At 37.2% G+C, this 22,928-nt stretch overlaps 1 protein-coding gene across 7 annotated transcripts in view; it reads right to left on the bottom strand.

Moving 5' to 3' along the window:
- Window positions 1–244: 244 nt before the first annotated feature.
- PXYLP1 (2-phosphoxylose phosphatase 1) overlaps window positions 245–22,928 on the bottom strand; it is a 59,809-nt gene continuing 37,125 nt past the window's right edge. For 6 of the 7 annotated variants that reach the window (XM_074912282.1, XM_074912281.1, XM_074912280.1 and 3 more), the window contains 4 exons: window positions 17,333–17,494; window positions 15,139–15,265; window positions 5,099–5,238; window positions 245–2,576 (listed from right to left, as the gene is read on the bottom strand). In XM_074912282.1, coding sequence (XP_074768383.1) covers window positions 1,645–2,576; window positions 5,099–5,238; window positions 15,139–15,265; window positions 17,333–17,494 — 1,361 coding nt within the window. In that variant the 3' untranslated portion in view covers window positions 245–1,644. Of the gene's footprint in view, window positions 2,577–5,098; window positions 5,239–15,138; window positions 15,266–17,332; window positions 17,495–22,589; window positions 22,684–22,928 lie in introns of those variants that run through there. The other variant, XM_074912284.1, reaches the window with a different exon arrangement.

Raw genomic sequence — 22,928 nt, 5'->3', positions numbered from 1 at the left:
AGAAATCATTTCCAAAAGTTACACATTCTAATGTGGTACAAAAGCCCCAAATTTTCTATCATGATTTCTATTTCAATATTCATGAAACGTTTACCTGCTCCTTGTCAGATAGGAAACCAGAACATATTAACTGCAGAAATTACTAATGCGACAAGCAGCTTAACAATACACACTTACCTTGTTACTGCAAACAGCTAAGGAAGTCAGAATAAACATAACACACAAGTATACAAAGAGTCCCCAAAATTTTATTTAAAGAAACATGTTCAAATGCAGCATTGAAAGCAGAGAGAGTGGAATGCCAATAGTCAGAGAACTTATGCCGAGTTATGTTTTCTTTGATAAACTAGCACCATTGAATCACAAGTCACAGACTAAATTATTTCTAGAGGTATAAAAAGCCTCCACCATTATAAAATTTCTATGAGTTCTATTAAAAATTTGTTCTCAATGTACTACTCCTAAAGAGATGAAAGCAGTTTGAAGTACAAGTTTTCAAACCTACTCATTGTTCAAGCTACCCATAAAAGAGTTTATTCTTAAGTCTAAACATCCTGATCAAGGGGAAAAAAATGCCTGAAAGTCAGCTTCACAAGTCTTTACAAACTAAAGAAGTAAAAAGATCTACTGTGTTATAAATACACACAGCACAATATGTACAAGTCTGATCTTACAAAATACGACCTTCCTAATCAATAAAAACACTAACTTAACTACAAAATTTTCTTAGTGTTTAGTCAAGCTGTCTCAGTCAATCACTATATCAAATTCCTAAAACACTAATTTGCTCCCTAGCACAGCAGCTTGAACACATTCACAATGGGAAATAGCCCAACAGTTCACCATAAAACTGATTCCTAACCCTAATTTCTCACTCAGGTTTAGTGGTAACGTTAGTGTTTGCTATCTATTTTAATGTCAACAGACCTTTACATATTTCTAGACTGTGTCTGAACTATTCAAAGTGCTGAAAGTGCGATCAAAGAATAGAGTTTTGTATCCATTTCCCAGTACACCCTTCTCCGGCAGTGGCAACAACAGCGGCGTATTTATAGGTCTGTGAGGTCAATAAAGGCACATGCTCATTTGTACATGCTCAGGTAAGGATGCACAGATACACACATGCACTTTGCTTTAAAGACCAGCCCCTAAACATTAAAATGCTTCTTTTTGAGTAGGGAGCTTCAAGAATTCCTTAGAAATGTTTTAATGCAGGTGCCTGGAATTCATAAAGACCTTGATACAAACTGCTTAAAATGACTGTGAAATGGCAGTGAAAAAAAGAACGGTTTTGGTTTTAAACTTATGGTATCCAAGTATTGCTCTGGAATACAGAGAACCAAAGTGTATTCTCTCTCACTCTTTATCAAGTGATGTCCAGGTTACAGTAGCCCATGTGATTTATCATTACACAGCATATATGAGCATACACATACACATAACACTCCCTCAGTATTTGTTCTTCTATTGGAGACCACCTGCAGCCTGAATGAAAATAAAACTATTTCAAGAATGTTCCAAGCAATACCCTTTTGTACTTACACATACAAGTACAAGAAATAACAAAACTGAACTGCACTTCAACCAGAATACAGACTTTCAGTGACACACAAGTTAACACAGCTTCCTTTTCACTTTCCTTCCCTACAGTGGTCTTCTACGACATGCATCATAATAACTAGTGCTGTTAAAAATTAAGAACATATCCCTCTTGACAAAGTTGACAAATTTTTCTAGTGGGCACATTGGCTTGATGGAACGTTTATAATAATCCTTGCAAAATGATGTCTGGAATGTGACATCAACGCCATTATACAGGATGCGGATAAAGTGTTCTTTGGGTCTCTTCCCATCCTGCCACAGCTCAAAAACTAATCTGGCAGCAAATCTAGGAAATCTGGCCTCTGTAATGCCCAAGGCACTAAGAACAGGTGACAACGTGACATCATGCGCAGAGTAAAGAACAAATACTTCGTCTTTCTTGCCTTCTGCAATACGCTGCAGACGATTAACAGTCTGGTTGAGGAGAGGATGAGTAGCCAACAGTGCATACAAGAAATAAAGTTTCTTTTCCTGCCTTTCTCTCTCATCCTCCAACTGATGTCTTTTAATTACTTTGAAGTGTTCCATACCAATACAGCCAGTTTTGGTACATGGGAAACTGACATTGTGACAAAAATAGCACAAGAGAGAATCTATTGGGTTAGAAGCTCTCAGTTGCCTGGTGGGAATGCCTACAATCTTTGCCATATCCACATATATTTTCTCCAAATCATTGTTTTTCACCCGTAAACTGTACTGTCTGCGCTGTTCCTCTTCTAGGTAGTGGTTTCGCATAGGACAGTCACAGCTTCCAGAGCAAAAAATGGTGCTCCACTGATGCCTCATGTTAATTTTCTTCCAGTCAAAATCTGGCAAAAAGGTGTAGAGCAGTGCCAACGCACTCTGCAGGGTTCGGCTTTTTCCTGTTGTCTCCAAGTAGAGCTGTTTTGCTGTCCAGTCACTCAGAAGCAATTTATGTTTGTTTATATAAATTTCTCGTAATAGTTGTCCATTTCGCAAGTGTTGTACAACCCCTGAAAAGAGAATTTTTAAAGAAATTACAATACACAATTAGAATCTTCATAGGTTTGGGGGGGGGGGGGGGGGGGGGGAACGAGCTAGCAGTCTTACTGATAAATGAAGAATCACTTAAAAGTTTATGAACTTCAAAACTGAACTTCACCTGTGCTAACTATTAAGAAAATTGTATGACACATGAGATACTTGCTATTCTTCAGCATCTCTCAGACTCTAGGAGCTAAACTGAGATATAGCTAGAAAAAGCTCGTTCCATAAAATTTGTTTAAAACCTTAGTGGTTCAGTATTAGTTCTTTGGTCTAGAGACACAGACTGAATTAGTATAACATGACTATAAAAGTAAGGTGGTTACAAAGATGGATCTAGACTGCACCCAAGTCAGGTTTTCAGACAGTGAATGCTGTGCTTCACACCAATTTATGGCAGCTAGTAAAACTACCAGCAGTCAGGAAATGAATACACAGAATATAAACTAGTGTGTAAACTCACAAAGCAGAGTGGTATGGCAATTGCATCAAACTTCCTTCAGTAAGTACTGAAACTGCTTGATAATTCTACAGTAATGTTCTGCCTTTATCCAGTTGGAAAGGAAGAGGGTGAATATCCTTCTCACACACCAAAACCTTTATTCCAGAATCCACCTTATGTATGTTACCCTCCCACAGCAGCAAAGCAACAGTCACGAACCCTTTACGCATTAAAACATCTATATAACTTGCTACAGGCAATAGGAGTCCCAAATGCTAGCTCAGTTACAAGCCGTGTGCAATGACGAATCCAGTTTCACACGCAACGTGCTCTGTTAGGAAGAGTTCCCTGGTAACTTGACTAGATTTCTCCTGATGTCACTTTGCAAGACTTGACACTGGCCTAACACAAATATTTTTTCTGATGGGATCCCAAAACATACATGAATTTGACAGGCAAGTTTTGGACAGAAAAACACAGGAGATTCCTTGAAAGTCAGCTGACAAGAGGAAATTGGTGCTAACTCCCCAAGTGTTCAACACTTTTCATTCTCTCCAGTCAGTCTCCAAACCTACTCAGATCCACTACTACTCAGATTCACTGTGATATGCCCTTTGAGTCATTAGTATTAAGATAAAAAGAACAACACAGTTAAAAGCAAGGTGTAGAAATAAAATTGAATAGATCAGTGTTAACATTTGAGAAGACACCGAACAAAAAAATATTATTATGAATTCTCAAATTAAATTAATAGATGTTGAAGCGAAAAACCCACATGTGACTAACTCTTTTCACAATCGCGTTTCTACCCAGTTGTGCAACAGTATGTTTCCACATGTTTGTGAGAAAGAACTTCTGTATTTTTGGTTTTGACGCACTGACATGAACACACACAGACAAGTGCAGCACAGTCTTCAGTTCATATCGCTTCAGCTGACTATTCTGGGTGGAGAACCCAATTCCAAGAGCTATGAAATCAGCGAAGTCTGCTTCTTACAAATTGGCAACTTGTTCTATTTTTGTTCCCCTCATATTTTCTATTGCCTGTTGACAGCAGTCCCAGATCTTTTCCAAATGTCCCTTTTATCACTGTTCTAATCCAGCACTACCTCCAGTTTCACTCTCCGATCCCAAACCCTTTGTCTCTTTCTAATATTCCCAATGACCCCAGCAGCACAATACTCCCAGCTCCTCAAATACATTCTTCTACATAGTCAAATCCCTGACCTCAACACTTCCAGTTACCTCCTATCTCCCCTACTCTTTTGGTGCAGATAAACTAAACAATGTGTTCACTAGCAGAGTTCAGCAGCCCTTCGCTCAGTGGTAGTATCAATGAAGTTTCAAAACGTCATTTTTTAAAAAGAGTTGTTGGGAATTTAATTGCTGTTATTTCCACCTTTCCTCCCAATAACTAGCTCAGCAGAACTGACAGATGCAATAAGAACATAAGCTTCGTTTTCCTGTGGCAGAAATATATTCTTGGAACTTCATTACAAAGCAGGGAGGAGGGAGGGGGGAAGCACCAGATGTACACAGTTTTTCTATTTCCATAATAGAAGCATCAAATGTGTCTGTTGCATGGGAATCTCTTGCAGATGACACAATAGTTACACCACAGGTAAAAAAGTGGTAACTAAGTGCTCCTCAGTTCCAGGGCCATTCTGAATTACAAACCAATCAGTAACAGAGAACCAGATCTTCAGGAGGGATTCAGTGATGATGTTTTTCACAGGGTGACAAAGCCGTTTGGTGGTGTAGAGCAACATCAAGGAAAGGTGCTCCGACTTGTTAAAAGAAAGTTAAAAGAGATGTCTAACACGATCAATCTGTAACAAAACTGACAAGCATGGTTTCTAGAACTGTTACCACTTTTACAGTAGTCTAATACTCTATTCATATCCCAGCATAACCTTGGCTATGACCAACATTATAAGCTTCCCATAAAAAAAGCATTTATTCCAATATAAGGAAAAATAGAAGATCCCATTTCATGCAGACTGTATTTAACAGAGCAGCAGAAAAGATAAAGCTGCTAAGGAAACTCACCTGTCTGTGTAAGCTCGCCCATTTCGCACAAAGAATGACTAGGGTAACGAGGCAGGCTGCTGAGGGAACCATCCATTTGGGCTGCAGAGCCTTTGGACATATGTTTAATGAAAGCTTCAAGCTGAGGATGAGAAGGTTTCCTAGAGAGGTAAACCAAAATGTGAAAACTTCCAAAAGCATATGAGAAAATAGCTCAAGAGGGTCAAGTATTCTAAGTATGTCAGCTCAGAAATTTCATGGTGTGAGGTTATTTCCCACTGAGACATCTGCTCTTACTCAGGACTTCTACAAGTATGCAAAAGAAATCTAACTACTTACTAACTACGAAAGTCCTGTAGGGAAATCGATGTCTTCTTGTGTTAAGATTATGTTACCTTTTGGTACGTAACTTGAAAATATTTTTGTTTATTTGAACGCAGTCACTAGTACTGGTGTGAATTCAAGAAAAAAAAAAATCCTTAACAAAAAAATACTCTCTTCAGTTTCTGAAATACCATTACACTTTAAGACCATAGCCAAAGGCACTAACAATCTAAAGGGGTTCAAATCACCAGTATTTTATGTAGATAATCTTGAAGGAATTCTCACATTTTGTAATGTACAATACTGACTACAATCTTGGCCCTTATTTCTAATAGCTTCAGGCTTCAAAACAAATAGCTCATGTAGCCTCAATTAAGTGGTACCCCGAAAGTAGTATTCAGTGGCCCCATTAAAATTGGAAGTCATTGTTTTGGGTATTGTACTATTACCCAGGAAGAGAGAGTCCAACACTGCTGGACACTTAAACAGGTAAAGTACCTCCACAACGTGAGTAATTAATACAGCTGTAAAAGATATACACAAAAATCCTAGGTTAGCTCACTGAAGTAAAATTCAAGTCAGTGAAAGAATACTTAGTTCTAAAGTGTTCTGTAGATTACAAATACACTATAGACTCAGTCCACTGTTGTACTGCTGTGCTGAACACTACATATACAAAAAAAAGTCCACAAACAATGTAATCAAAAGGGATTTAAACTTTAAAAAAAAACCCTATGATCACAATTCTACAACAGAAATAAATTACATAAGTAGGGATTTATTTGTTAAATGTCAACATTCAACAAATGTCACCTCTCGACTTTTGTGCAGAACTAAGTCAGAAACTGTTTGGCAACTCACTCTGCCCTGGACAGTCTTCATTTTAACTGGACTTTCAGCCTGAATACGTTGGGGCTTTTTATGTTGCTCACACACACAAAAAAATATATATATAAAAGATAAATTTGTTCAGAGAACTTTTACAGAAGTCTGAGTTTTGGGTTTATTGTTCATATTTACACTTTAGAATGATCAACTGTTTTGATACAAACGCCTCAGGTCTAGAAACAGCTTCCAGAGTTGCGGGAACCACAAGAGGGAGCAATAACACTACTAAAGTATGAGTAAGTGTCTGCAATCAAAGTTTCCTAGGACAAAGACATTCGTGCTTACAGAGGGGAGCTAAAGCACCTCTTGCAGAGCTAAGGAGGAGGTCTCTTAAGAATCAGGGTCTCCGTCAACAGAAAGGGAGCTCATTTATAAAATGATACGACAAACTTGAATTTTCCAGTATTTAATTCAGAAGAAAAAAAATATTGTGGGGAAAATGTTATAATAAATTATTGTACAACTGCCAGTAAGAAAAAATGCAAAATGAGACAAAAAGCAAAATGAGAGAAAAATATCAAAAGAATTTTTTTCATTTTTACTTCGAATTTAAAAGGAAAACGAGATAGTTTTTGACATTTACATCCACAGCTGCTTCTGTATATTAGAATTTTAACAATACAAATAAAGACTAGTATTTAAGAAGCAGAGGTACATAAAAAGGGCTTTGTTCCTTTAAGCAGTGGAGGTTTCCTGTTGTATTATGGACACATTAGAAAGCTTAATCCAGCTCCAGATGTTAATTTCAAATAGAACTTTTCGTATGTTTCACTATTTTCACAGCCCAGCAGTGCAATCTAAAAATGGAAGAATTAACTTGAAAATTAAACCCATTAGCAAATAGTTTTTTAAGCTTATTACAGATGAAGCAGGCTGAACTACCAATTTTTTAAATTTTGCACTTTAAAATACTCTAAATATGAATAAATTGTCAGTCACAATTTTCCTTAAACCCCGTTTACTTAATTAGCAAGTTCTGAAAATACATGTTCAAGAAAACTAAAAGAACTGCATTATCCATTCTGCTTCTTTTGCTGCTTTGCTTACAATATCTGAATTCTAATGGAATCAAACTTGTACTGATAAAACTGTCAGCAATCACTTGTGAGAAGGAAGAAAAGAAGACAAGGATCTATCGGTGCTTCATAAAAAGATTAAAAAATGTCTGGCAAAATAAACTATCATCCAAGATAAGATAATAAAATTTATGGTAATTGATAAAATTATATTCCAATGTATTGATAAAGCTTTTCATACACATATCTAGATGGAAGTTACTTAATTTTGGATTACATTCATTTTTAAAACGAGCACAAGTTAAGCCCATGCTTGCAGAAGTGAATTATGAAATATGACTGTTAGACATATTTCTGAATGTGAATTCAACTCTTACTGTTCATTAAATATATTCTGGGGGAAGAAAAAAATAAAAATCAAACAACAAAAATAAGACCCATTCAGCCTGAAGGGGACAGACAGCTCAGGCTACAATATACTCTTATCCTGGATGTAATCCTCACATATGCAACCAAATTCTGAACATACCAGCAATTCTCCTGATTAACCCCATAAACTGAGCAAATAAAAACTTACTTTTCTCAACAGCAAAATTTGCAGCACCACTCAGGCTACTAGCTAACAAATTATTCTCCCTCCCTGCCCCAAGATTTCTCTTTTATTTAGAATATGAATCCTCCTGTTGAATTGGCCAATTTACAGATGCCGCAGGAGATGGAGTATCTAGGCAACAGAGCTAAGACTGCTGGGACTGCCTGAGCAGGAAGCAAAAAAAAAATTACTCAGTTGAAAAGATAGAAATACCCTTAATATTTCCATAAAAGTAACAAGAAAATAAAAATGGACTGAAGAGATATCCTTCCATAATTTGCTGGACATCATGATGGTTAGCTACTACTATTCGTGAAACGTATTAATACAATTAATTTCAAATTTTGTCACAACATGGAGTGGTAACACCACTAGTAATAGCCATACTTTCTCCTAATTTTGAACATTTATTTCCCATTTTAATGTCTGTTAATTTGCTTTTAATTACTTTATTTTTGTAAAACAAAATAACTTGTATCTGCAACAAAACTGAGGATGCTGCTTTTCCCTCAACTAATGATTTTGGCTTATCTTTTAGTTATTTACAAACAACACTGGGATAATAGATGCCCAGATTTAATAGTGTAGTTTTCATGTACTAGCATTAAAATGGACCAACATTTAAATCATTATTCAATATTTAAATATCTTATTTGTAAAGGTCTTAAAAAAGCTTTAATATCAAAATGTCATCTCTCTATCACTACACTGTAACCAGCGTATAAAGAAATCTGTGCAACCACTTCAACTATGTGTGGATTTCTGGCAGAACTGAGCTGATATCCTTCAATAAAGATGTCTTTTTTCTTTGAGGAGTTTAGATACAGAAAAGTAGAGGTTAGTTTGTGGGGTTTTTTTTTATGAGAAGCAAACATTAACTTGCTGGTTGTTCTGAAATAGCACAGCAAAAGTGAGAAATACAGTTAGTACCTGAGTGAGCATATGCACATGACACCTCAGAAAATCTGCTGATAGATTTTGGATGGCTTAGCTATCATGGCACAAAATACTGTGTCAGAAACACGCATGAATGTACATGTATTGAATCTCTTATATTTTATACCTTTACTTACAGGTAAGTCATGCAGCCTAACATTAAGTTCAAACATATTATACAACAAAGCCTCAAATCTGGCACAGCAGCACAGAAACTTTGTTACAGGACATTTTTGCACTCCACCCCTGTGAGACTAACTGAATTCAAGACTTCAGTGTCAGAATTTAGGAACTGCTATGGGAGACAGTGGGGCTCTCCACCCCCAGGTAAAGTGATGCTGACTGTTTGAGTGCATGAAAGCCTCTTTTGGTAAGAGGCTTGTTCTTTGAGCTAATTGCCTTTGTTAAAAAAAAAAAAAAAGTAATAATAAAGAATCACAGCATGAAGACCACTGATAGACTTGACAGCTAATTTACAAAGCGAGAAGAAAATCATCCTTGCTTGTCTCAGGACCACTCAGGAAAATACTGCTATGATTTATACTGTCTATTTGTGAAACATTTTCTTCCCTAGTGCTCCCTGTGAGCAGAAATTGTTTCTATTAAAGAATTAAAACATAAACAGAAATCAGATCTAGAGCAGTGTTTGTTCCTCCTTAATACCTTAGCTGTAAATCAGACCTAACCAGGTTAATTTTGGTAAAAATCCCTTGATCCTTATGTTCATTAATTTTATTATTATTTTTGATCAAAATTAATTTCTTGATAGGAACAGGCTGAGATTCCCTTAACATTCTTTCCTACCAAAGCTACTGGACCACTGAACTACTGCATTATTTCTACTATGTATACTGTAAAATGAAGTACAGTGTAAGCCTTGTTTCTTCAGCAAACCTGGTGATCAACAAATCACCACATTCAAGCTGTCTGCCAATTCATTAAACTGAACACTCTTTTGAACCACCTACAAATCTGAGACAACATATCTATAAAAATTGCAAAGTTAATCTAATTAAGATGACATATGGAATTTAAGAAACAGATGTGGAAAGACATTATCTTGACAAGACTACATGCAACTACAGTTTATTTAATAATTTACATGTTCATAAAAATTCAGGAGTGGCATAAATAACATACCTTCACCACCACATAAGATGCTGCAGACAAAAAATATGTTGGTCAAGGTTATGATTAAAAAAGAAACTGTGATGGAAGAAATACTTTAATTATTGAGATGATTAACTATTCAGTTCTAGCCTTCAAATAAATGTTAGTAATTCAAGTAGAAACCTAACAGCAGATTATAGTTGCTTCTCAGAATTAAGGAGGGGTAAACTTTTTACTCATCTTACCTCTGTTACTACACAGTGCTGTCCTCTCACAGCACTATACTCCAGAGTTCTGCAGGAGATCTATATACCTTCAAGACAGAACTTGGAGGCGGACATTGATACAAATGAGATATTGATTTTTGAATTATTTTTTTTTTTTGCTTCCTAAACAGCATTTATCTATGCATAGTAAATGTAGAATTTGCAAAAGCCAAGAGGACCAAACTTCTTACAAGGACATGCAAAACCCTCAGTATGTCACTCCGCAAGTAAACATGACCACGCCAGACACACACCAAGCTTCTGACAAGTGAACGTTACTTTTTCGTAATTGTGTAACACCAGATGCTGTCTGTTAGCTGTACCAAAAGCAAGTTCCTTTTCTCTTTACTTTAAAAGCTAAAAATTTTAAGTTCAAGCAAAAATAACATTTGTTTTTTGTAAAGTTTCAAGAAGACAAAAAGTGTTAGATCAAAGGACTAGACTGTTTCCTTTTTAGAACACAAATTAATGGAAAGAGCTACTAAAACCAAAAGAATATTGTAGTCTACAAGAGATCCTTAAAACATTAGTACTGTTGATACTTATTTATTCATAAAGGTCTTACAGCTTTTACATTTTTATAACAAACTCTGTAGTGATCCAGTCTACTTTAGTGCTCTTCTGAGTCTTTAGAGAACTCAAGAGGCCTCAGGAGACCTTTCTCCAACTAATTCTGGCCTGGGTCATGCATTGACTTTACTCCAAGTCAAATCCACATATCCTTCAGCTCAGTATGACACTTGCCTCTCCCACAGTTTTCTCTCTCATTTTTCTGGCAGTTTCAAGACATGTGCATATTTTTCAAGTATTTGTTACTAAGCTGCTTATGATTAACATCAACACTTCTCAATCGCCTTAAAGCATATGCTAATTAACTCAGTATACTATCAAATTATAGCAGTCTGAAATCATTGTAGCATCTTCCAAAAGTCTTTCTTCTCTATCTCACATACAATCTCAATGAAGAAATATCGCATATTTATTTACTTTTGACACTATAAATGTAGGATACAAAGGGAAAAAGAGGTGAGAGATTAATTTACTCCACCCATAAGCAAACATGACGATGAAAGGATTTTTCTAACAATATTCAATTAATTTTCTTGAGGGGAAACAAGTATATATTATTCAGTTCCCTTTGGAAATTTGCATCCAGTAATATTAACTGAAGTTTTAGATTCTTATATTCATTCCACACTTATATGTCAATCTGTAGTTCACAAAACTGAAGCATGACCTCAAGGCTATTTTGCATACCCATTAGAAGTCCACAGGACTGTAGCTTAATTAATGAATTCCATCAGCTGAATGCCAATCAAATAAAGAACAGACTGAATATGAGCAGCATACTTATCTGACACTAAAGTCCAGAAAGCTTAAACAAGCCAAACTTTCAATCAGGCATCTCAGCTTAATTACACATCATCGAGAAACTTTCAGTTCAAAGGTAGCAATTATATACCTTGTAATACTCTCATTGTGTTTACAATCGAGCACCAAGCTTACATCACAAAGGAATATAAGCCTGACAGTCAATTGCAGCAAATAGCTTCCTGATGTTAAAGTAATAAATGTTCCGTTCAATACAATGGCAGAAACAGTAACAATTCTAGCTTTGTTCAGAAAGGTCAGCTTTAACACATCTGGACAGAATGGAACAGAGCCAACTCCTTTAGTCCTTTCTGCTGCCCTTTCAAAGTTAGCCAGGAGATTCTATTTTACATGAACTTTGTTCTCAAGGAGACAAGGTCTTTTTGGTTCTTCATTTATTTTTAGTAGCTGTGAACGGTAATGGATTTATCATCTATACACTGATGTTCTAATGCTTCACAAATCAGTAACAGCCAAGGGTATCTAAACTGCTGGCCTCCTCACATCCTGACACTATGCCCTCTTAACCGCTTGACTTGGTCATTCTGTTGGCAGTGTCAAAAGCTGCACTTCCTTGCCTTTTATGGATAGTTTTCCTGACTCCAGGGCCTTCATGTTGTATTCCCTGTCTGAAACTGAAGTGCTAATAGCTATAAAAGCTTCTCTGACAAATACAAAACTAAGGTCTCGTGTGGTGCTGTAATACTGAGAAATACAGCTACTCATCCAACACTGTTACTTGCAGTTAACATCTTTGCAATAAAGTTCTCTCACATACATTCTAACGTGACAGGTATTGAGCAAGATCAGCAGATCGGAGCCTTTAAGAACTCCAAAAAGAATCTGGATCATATTTCTTTACTTAGTATATCATGCTGCAAATAATCTCACCCTTTAAAGGCAGCTATTAGCAAATGATCCATTTTTCATCTTGTTAAAGAAATTAATTGCCCACTCAACTCTACAGCAAAGATGGAGCTTGGTCTCCTGTCTGCAATCTCAGGGCTGCATATCTAATTTCAGAAATCCAGACAGCTTGCAGCAGGCACAGAACACTGTTGGGGTTAGGCACCTCTCAAAGTATTCAAAATCCTCTTGGAGGATGTTAGATAAGACCACTGAATGTCACTTCTTGACAAAACAAACGTTTTGGTAGAAGTTGACGTATGAACAAAGAAAAGAAGCAGCCAATATAAGAACAGAGGAAAGTGGTTTGGTTTGGTTTTTTTTTTTTTTAAATTGCACTATGTAAAAGGTCCCAGACAACTATCACTTACAAAACTTGTTCAGTATAGTCAGAAAATCACGCATTTTGGCTTGTATTCATAGACAGACATTCCAGTAGTCTCCTTTCAAAAAAGGAGGATATGGTTTTGTTCAATTTCTGATTTTGATACTTCTAGCAAGCAGCTAAGAAAGATGTAAGTGCACTCTAAAACCAGTGAAATTTGAAGCAATTTCAATCTTCTAAATTCCAATGCCATGTTAGCTATAAAAAGCAGATTCATTGTGTCTAGTTTTCCTCCCATTTTACTCTTACAGAATGCATACCTACATTTTTGTATGTATACTTGTATATATTGTAGACAAAAGTGTATAAATGTGGAATATTGTATTTTTCCTCTATTTAGAGGAAGAAAAATCGTGAATTTTCCTCTGTTTAGATTCTCATACAAAATGTAAGAAGATAGAAGGACAGCCTAAATATAACTTACGAGCCTCTAAATCTGTTTCCTACAAATATTTAGACACACAGATGGGCTAAAACTGATGATGGTTTCAAACTTTGATAGGGTAACCCCATAGCAGTAGCTTGATTCAGCAATAACTGTTACTTTTCAATTACTCATGCCAGAATAGCATTACAACACTGACTACCAACTGAAGCATTGCAAACCTTGAGAATATCAGGACAATAACAAGGGCAATTTCTTTTATGCAGCCAGATATCTGAAAAGAAAAGCAACATATTTCAGCTTTTTCCCAAGAAAGATCCAATTCGCTGATTTTTTTCTGTCAACCTTTGTGTCCAGTACTGTATGTATCTAGTTAGCAAGCCTCTCCAATCAAGCTTCCCATCACCTTTATAAGCATGAGATGAAGCTATACTTAATAATTAGTTTCAGGTATTCTTTCATGTCACTTCAGCATATTTTAGCAATATTCCTACTGTGTAATATTACCACTATAATTACTACTGTGTTTCGTTTTTAATATACTTGAGCCAGAAACTGACAGAAGACCAGCTATGAAAACTGGTTCATTTTCTTAAATGTAAGTGCCATAGAGCAGCTAATCACAAGACTAAGAGTGTACCATAATCCATCTTCTCCTTCAGACAGATTCTTTTGTTAAAAGCCCACTGAAGAAAAGCTGAAAGGACAGAGTATTTCAGATATAGAAGATAAAATCATAAATGATGATGATGACGACAGGAAGCTACTAAAATTTTAAGGAACACGACCATCAAGCTATCAAAACAAGAAACACGCATTTGATATATCTAAATCAGAAATGCACTTTCAGAGTGTCGTTAACACTTTCAGCATGACAGATTAAAGTCAATTCTGAATAATTCTACACCAGAAAAGCAAGAATATTATTTCCTTAAAGACAGAAAATTCCATGCTATTCTGGAAAAAGGTATTTATGGTATACCTATAATGTTTTGTAGACCAGTAGATCAGGAGCCCTATTATGCCTCTTTTTCTGAGTAACGTATGCAGGTGCACAGTCACTGAAATCTCCACACCAGCCACTGCTGAGTGCACAGCAGAATAGAGGTACAGATTTGCCTCGAGGTTTTCCTAACGCATCTGATAGTCTGCCTTGATCCTTTTCTTTTAACTATAAGAATTCAGTAGGTACACTGGAAGTCCTCAGTCGGAAAAAAAACAAATACCACAGATCCTACTTAAAAGGAGAAAAAATACTTGTAATCAAGCAAGACAAAAGGGTGGCAATTTATACCACCACGGTTTGTTTATACTGCTTATACTTTATCAATGAGTAAACTCTAAACAAGAAAAAGGTCCTTCCACAGGAAGAGAAGCAGTTCAGACCATATCTACAGCCCAAACTGGTTCAGGTATGAAGACAAGCATCAGCAACCTACAAAGACAAGATGTTAGACAGAAGCACACTGAAACAGAAATGTAAATGACATCTTAATGGCAGTCAGACATAAATAACTTATGTGTCACAGTTTTAAATGGCAAATGTAACTACAGGAAAAAGGTAGTTTTCAAGCAGCAAACAGTACACTTGGTTTAATTGGTATTTTAATTGTTAAATGCACAACCACCATTATTTTTCTTAACTTTGACACAAATCATTAATCTGAGAGAACTCTGATAGCCTATATTTCTGACAAATAAAACCTCTATTTCTGAAAAGTAAAAATAATAATATAAAATACAAATATCAATTTTCCAATGGTAGTGACCTTTTTGTATTCACACAATGTACTTCAAGCTGCAAAAGTTATTTCCTGAAGAGGAGCAACATAATTATCAAGCACAACATGCACTTAGTAATGACCAAAGCCAAGAATTTTACCTGCTAGGCAGCAACATACAGTCAATATCAGGTCTCTTTGTCTTGGGAATGGCATATAGCGGGTACCTATCACCATGTCGAATCAACACTTGAACTGACACTAGCTTAAAATAATGAGGTGCATGTCCTAAAGTTGGAAAAAGAAAAAAAAATAAAATAAAAACAATAGGGAAAAAGATGTAAAATATATGTCACCTAAATCTTTCCCCTGCACATATTTTCTTTAAGAAAAAAGAACAGGTACAATTAGCTGGATAACTTTGATATTTCAATGCAAGAAAACCCTCATAAGAAATAACTTACCATCCCAAGGAAGATTTCACTTTCAACTGCAAGACAACTTATAAAAGATGCAGATGCTTAGCACATTCTCCATAATACATCTACAGTCCAACAATCATACAAGACATTATTCAAGCACTGAACTCTGCCACCACAATAAGATTACCCCGCTTTTATGATGCCTCTCTTCCAGACCCTTATCACAATGACAGATTTTGCAGTATGCCTAATTTGGAGCTTTTTGACAGTTTGTGGTTGCACTGGGTTTGCGTGGCCAGGTTTGGTAGCAGGGGGCTACAGGGGCGGCTTCTGTGAGAAGCTGCTGGCAGCCTCCCCCATGTCCCACAGAGGCAATGCCAGCCGGCTCCAGGACGGACCCGCCGCTGGCCCAGGCCGAGCCCGTCAGCCACGGCGGTAGCGCCTCTGGGATAATGTATTTAAGGAGAGAAAAAACCCACTGAGCAATTGCAGCCAGGAGAGAGGAGTCGGCACATGGAGAGAACCAGCTCTGCAGAGCCCCAGGTCAGTGCAGGAGGAGGGCAGGAGGCGCTCCAGGCCCGGGGCAGAGGTTCCCCTGCAGCCCGTGGGGCAGCCCGTGGGGAGGCAGCTGTGCCCCGCACCCAGGGGGGTCCGCGGGGGAGCAGAGACCCACCTGCAGCCCGGGGGGGACCCCACGCCAGAGCAGGGGGTGCCCGGAGGAGGCTGCGACCCTGTGGGAAGCCCGCGCTGGAGCAGGCTCCTGGCAGGGCCCCTGGCCCCGTGGAGAGAGGAGCCCGCGCTGGAGCAGGTTCCCTGGCAGGACTTGTGACCCCGGGGGGACCCTCGCTGGAGCAGCCTGTGCCTGAGGGGCTGCAGCTTGGGGGGGGACCCACGCTGGAGCAGTTTGTGAGGAACTGCAGCCCATGGGAAGGACTCACACTGGAGAAATTCATGGAGAGCTGTCTCCCGTGGGAGGGACCCCACACCGGAACAGGACACGGGTGTGAGGAGTTCTCCCCCTGAGGAGGAAGGAGCAGCAGAGACAAGGGGTGATGAACTGACCTCAACACCCATTCTTCATCCTCCTGTGCTGCTGGGGACAAGGAGGTGGAAAAATTGTGAGTGAAGTTAAACCAGGGAAGAAGGGAGGGGTAGGGGGAAAGTGTTTTAAAAATTAGGTTTTATTTCTAATTATCCTAGTCTGATCTGATTGGTAATAAATTAAACTAATTTCCCCAAGTTGAGTGTGGTTTGCCCATGATGGTAACTGGTGAGTAATCTCTCCCTGTCCTTCTTTTGACCCACAAGATTTGTGTCATATTTTCTCTCTCCCCTGTCCAGCTGAGAAGTGATAGAGCAACTTGGTGGTCACTTAGCATCCAGCCAGGGTCAACCCACCACAGTGGTTTATTTTATATGCATTAGTGGGATATGCTGATGAAAGAATTCATTCAGGCTAACTTGCTGCTGCAGCCACTACAGAGTGAAGAATGCAACTGTGCCTTCTATCTGACTACATCTAATGGTTTGGAGTTCCAAAATTAATTACTTCTGGGATTTTTTTTTCAGAACACCAAGTCAACTGTTTTTCTGATGTTAATAATAGTCTGCAATACAGCTCACCTGTAATAAGAATTACAATTCAAATATTAAATATCTGTATCACTGCCATCCCTTGCAGTTTTAGACCTTCAGTTGACCACTGACTGGAAATAGAATCATTTCCAAAAATCAAGACAACAGAGAGAATACAAAGGGAAGGGAAGAACAGCATATTTTGAATGATTTAATGTTGAGTGATTCAGCAACAAGATGGCACTTGCTGCACCTTTTCTCCAAGCACCAAAGAATTGACAATGCACAAAGTTGTAATTTCCAATGACAGCACATAGACACAAGCAACTAAACTGTTTTTTGCATTCACAAAGCTTACCTTCCATGCTGCGTTCAGCAACGGTGGGAATATTGCAGTAAACACGAGCTTCATAAACAGGATCTATTGCAGGGGGCTCAGTCAGCAAATCAGGCATTATTCTCTTTCGGCTCTTAGGATTCAACCCATCTTCCCTGACAGGGTTTACTGGGATTAAATGCACTGAAAGATACAAAACATACACCATATACATTTAAGAGGTTTTAAAAACATGTAAGATTATGGTGGTTTGGGGGTTTTTTTTAAAGCAATTATGCACAAGACTATAGTTTCCACAAAAGGATGCAACTCTACAGTACAGATCTTTGTTGTGAATTTTTCATGATTTACATAGTCAAGAAGGCAAGTCCAGGATGCTCTTTAGGAAAAGCAATGCTTGGCTAAGACTGCAGAAATACAAGTGGATGTAGAACAGCTCTGCTTTTTGCACTCTTCTTGAAGCTGCTTTTCCTGTCAGTCTCTCATGAAGCTCTAAGAGCACAAATAGGAAGAAAAGGGCCATAACATGCCCAGCTGTCTCTGATCATTTTAACTTAACTACTTGAAGGAAATCAGCAAAAGACACAGCACAGTTATGATGATGGTACTACAAACTACTGGGAAAACAAAGTAGTCAAGATTTCAAGGCACTGGATTGTTCATCATTTTCCCTACTAATCCCCACCTTACCAGCCTTAAATAGTCCGATTTATCTGAAGAAAACACACACAAATATATTTGTAGGAATATAACCGAGACTACCACAAAAAATGTTAAATACAAAGAAATGCAGTTAGTGCTTACACACAGCAGGGAAATTAACAGAAATACCACCACTAAGTCTTCCAACATGTAGAAGCATGTTGAAGCATATCTAAATTTAAGACCAGAGTTGTATTGACAAGTTGTATTGACCTTGTCTTGATGTGAAAGCACTAGTTAATTTATAAGCCTTAAAAGACTACACTTGTAATAACAAATGCACTTTTTTCCCCCCATCAGTATTTTCTGGTATTTGAACGAGAAGAATTAGAGTTGAAAATGAGGAGGGAAAATGTTAATATTTTTACACCTATTAGTCTTCTGTGGTGAGAGAAAAAAAAGAAAAAAGAATGAAAGATGAGAGAATAAATTTTGAAGCAAAATTTGACTGATTCTTCTGGGTTAGTTCCTCAGTTTCATCTCAATTCCCAGTCCTAATTTTAGAGGTGAATTTGATCCGCAATAGAGTTGTGCGGACAAACCAATGAAGACAGCAAACTGAAGTGAAACACACAAAGATTTTAAGAGCACATAGCCATTAATATACAGACTCTTCATTCTTACACTACAATGGGCTACACTTGAAATAATTTTATGTGGTTTCTCTTTGCCTGCCAAAACCAGAATTCTAGCATTTTCCATACTCTTACTAGAGTTGTTGACATGGCTAATACCCACAAAGCGCAGTGACTTTAAACTTTTCCTTAAACTGTTTCAGATTTTGCATACCACTGCCCACAGGACTGTGCTTGGAAAGAATATTAAACTCTAACTTTGACTTTGGCCACATAAACTGCAGAGCTCAGCTGCCATTCCAGCATTTATCTATCAGATTCATTTTTCAGCTCCTTCCATGCTAAGACTCACATTACTGTGAGTCATTGCAAACCACTGACCAAGAAACTCTAGCAGTAACACAGAGCCTTGGCAATATCTATTAGAGGCTGACAGCTCTGGCTTGAAGGGGGGCTTGCAGCAAATTTGTATTCGGTATATAAATCCCAAACCTCTGAATATGTTACAACAGTTGCTGGCCTTTGCAAATAAGCAGCATTACAAGATGGTCATTGCCTGAAGAGTCTAAATGAGAAGTTACAACAGTTATATTGTTCAAGATTCCTAGTCAGAAAAGGTTAGGAGTAACAGCTTTCTGTTAACATTTTCTCCAGAACAACCCACAACATTGCTACTGCTCACTTAATGTCACAAAAACCATACAGATTTGGTTTAAGTACTCAGGGAGGTAATGTAACTCAATTCAGATTTGACCCATGAGTGTTTCAGAAGACAGGGAAACTATATCCCAATAGCAACAGCTACACACTCTGGTGCTAAAATTTAGTTAGCAAATTAAGGCAAATAGGTCAAAAAATCAGGTTACTTTGCTTAAGACAGTTTTAATTGGAAAAAAAAAAAAACAAACCGAACCTGAACAGATCACATTTTTTTATCGAGACTATTAACCCTTATTAAGATCAACTGCCTATGAATCATGGGGCCAAACATTTTATTTACAGATACCAAGTCTCATTTCTAATGAAAGTAGTTGAAGAAATACTTTAATACTGCCAGACAAATTTAAGAATAAGGAAAAGCACTAAATCTTAAAGAGAAAAATCTAGTCTATTTAAAATATTTAAAATAAAACTGAATATTAAAAATAGCACCTAGATGACATGGTTGAAGTTTACAAAAGCCATTTTCAAAACACTCTTAAAGAAGACTCTTCAGTCAACACAGCATTTATAAGTACAACATAAGACTATCTTGTGGACTGGAAATGGACTCCGAGATTAGAAATAACACTAGTTTCACAGAATTATCTAGGTTGAAAAAAGACCTTGAAGATCATCAAGTCCAACCATAGTTCACATCATTAATTTTAAAAAGTTTAAAAACTATCCTAAACTTCTAAATGCCCCTAACTATATTTAGTAATTATTTAGTAATAGCTGGTCAATATTGCCCTTATCACATATTGAATAAGCTTGGCTTATACCAGAGAAGGGACACAGGATTTCCACACTAAACTGCTGTCACCTTGACCACTTCTAAGTATCTCAAATAGGGACTGGGCTAAAGGAGCTTTAAACTTTGAACCTATCTGGGACATAACCATGTTGTCTAGATTTCTGAACATACTTGAGCATCCTGATCTAGTGAAAAATGTCCCTGCCTACAGCAGGAGAATTGGACTAGATATTCTTTAAAAAAAGTCTCTTTCAACACAAACTATTCTATGATTCAACTTAAAAGATGAAAATTGTTTCTAGGTTTGCCAAAGAAAATTACTAAGAAGGTCAAAAAACTCCAGTCACCTAAATAAGCACTGTCACAAATAAGCACTTCAACCAATGCAAAATGACACGGGAGGGGGGGAGCAAACAACAAACCACCACCAAACCATCTATGCAAATACTGGGTCTTCATAACATAGTGATATAGAAAAAGCAAAAAAAATCATATGATCTGGACACCAGTCTAGGGAGTACACTGAAGTTTCCATGAATTTATACATATAAAAATAGCAAGTATTTCAGAAGACGGGGGAAACAAAACCAAAGAGAGATAAAACCAAATAATGACCTATACCAACAGCTAGTCTCAGTTACCTCTCAACTCATGTATTTATGTTTTCTCCTTTCTCCCTGCCTTCTCAAGAACTTGGGCTTCATGCTCCCTTGCTGTCTTCATTTATCTTTTTTACTTGCTGCCAAGCCCTTCTCTGAATGCCTCATACTGTATAGGGGTCTCAATTTGTTTCTCCATTTCGGTACCCTTTATGCCACATGGAGCAATTTTAAAGCTCTCTGAAGAGCTGAATATATCTCTGTATCCAAGTATTTAACTACTGCAAGTCCACCTCTGCAGTGTCAGTCACACTTTTGTCTCCCAAGTGGGGTTTCTGGTCCATATACAACCAGCAAACCTACAAACAGAATTGGACAGACACAACTCAGAGAAAGGACGGGGGAAAAAAAGCAAAAAAAAAGTTCCTCATACGGAGTTCAAATTAATCTTTTTACCCAAACTCTGTTCTGCTCTTTCCTCTGTAAATCATTGTAAGATCTGAATTCTATTACACAGTTTTCACGTGACTTCTTATAGCTTCACACTATTTTATATGACTTGTTCTATTAGTTCACAGTAACATGCACTTGCCCAAAACAGAAGTCTGCCAGTGTATATAGAGTCATACTTAAATCATTAAGGGAGTTTTTGAACAAGATTTTCACACTGCTGTGCCTTTCAAAGCTCATTTTTTACTATGACAGGAGTACAACAATTGAAAACAGAAATTAAACAGATGATTTTGATGTGCCTATACCACAGCTGGGCAGTTAATACAATAGATCTGAAACATATTTGGTGATCTAGCTGAAAGTTTTGCCAACACTAGAAATATAAAAAAATACATACATCTTATTATAGAGGTAGTTTGACAACAAAAAGGGGAAGAAAATTTATCTCCCAACATTAATAAACTTATTTTTAAAACTAAAGAAGGTATCTAGAAACTATTACAAAACATTAATTTTGAAAAATCTGTGTCTAGGAAAAATAGTAGAAGGCTTACAGAAACAACAAAATGGGAGACATCAGTGCAACTCTGCTCAGTGTCCCACCAATTTAAAATTGTTTGAAACATGAAGTAACTTGTATCAGACAAAAGTAAGACCTGCAAAGAATCAAATAGCAAATGGCATCCTGTGAGAGACAGAGGGACACTGGTCACACAGTAGAATAGCGAAATATTGCTGTAGAATCATTCCTTCAAGAATTCTTCAGGCCCAAACCGAGTTATGATTTTAAGTCAACAAAACTCAGAGGACCTAAAATCTAAATTCAGACACTAAGTTTAATTAAACAAAAAATTAACAAAATTAAACAAAAAAAACAACAAAAAATGTTATTTTAAATCAAACCACAAAACCTGAAGGCCAAATTTTAAAATGAAGCTAACAGTTTTATTAAGAAATGTCTTTATGAACAAAACCAATTGCATCTGAAATATGATGTATGGTTTTATTCTCAGTGTACTTTAAATGACCTACTTAAAGAGCAACAAGCTAATTCCACCTGAATTCCATACCCCTCCCAGTTCCTGAATGCCAGAAAATATACCAAAAAAGACAAATATTAGACAAGTAGTTTCTAAGAGAGACAATAATTCAAAAGTGCTTTCAGTATGATTGTAACAATTACTGCATAGCAACTAATCCTCTCTGAGAGAATGTCAAGTTTATCAAATCAACTGTTGTACTCAGAAGCCCAAGCAGGGAGCCAGTGTGATATGAATTAGGACTACAAAACTGACATGAATTTGACAGAACTCAGTACAGCAGAAAAACAAACACAAAGCAAAGTACAGTTCACGTAGAAGAAACACCAAATTAGATGCTAAATTACTCCATTACCAGTCTCTCTCCCTCTTGCAGTCCTAGTTTCAGCTTGAAAAACAAAAGGTTTTTCTGTTTACCAAGAAGAAAAAGGTTTATCCATTAAAAAAAATTACCTAAAACCAGAAAGATAGGCAATAAAACCATTTTCCACATCTGTTTTCCCTTGAAGCTCCAACCAGCCTGAAAAACAGCAGCCCAAGTAGCCATGTTAGTCTCAATTTTCTGACTAAGCAGAGACCTGAAGTTTTCATCTTTTATAAAACAGAAGGTTCTTTCAGTCCCATGCAAACATACTATTTAAAACAGTCACATGAAAATTAAGCCACACAGCAGAAAAACAAATAAAAAACCAACCCACTCTAGGTAACCTTATGCTAACGGATAAAGAAAAGCAAATGCGCATGTCAGAGGGCACAAGAAGTTATTTATCCCTCTTCCACCTTTCCCCCCCC

The sequence above is a fragment of the Athene noctua genome, chromosome 8, assembly GCF_965140245.1.
Source record: "Athene noctua chromosome 8, bAthNoc1.hap1.1, whole genome shotgun sequence".
Classification (NCBI taxonomy): Eukaryota; Metazoa; Chordata; class Aves; order Strigiformes; family Strigidae; genus Athene; species Athene noctua.
Note: the sequence above shows the minus strand (reverse complement) of the source record. Positions and strands in the feature narration are given on the sequence as shown.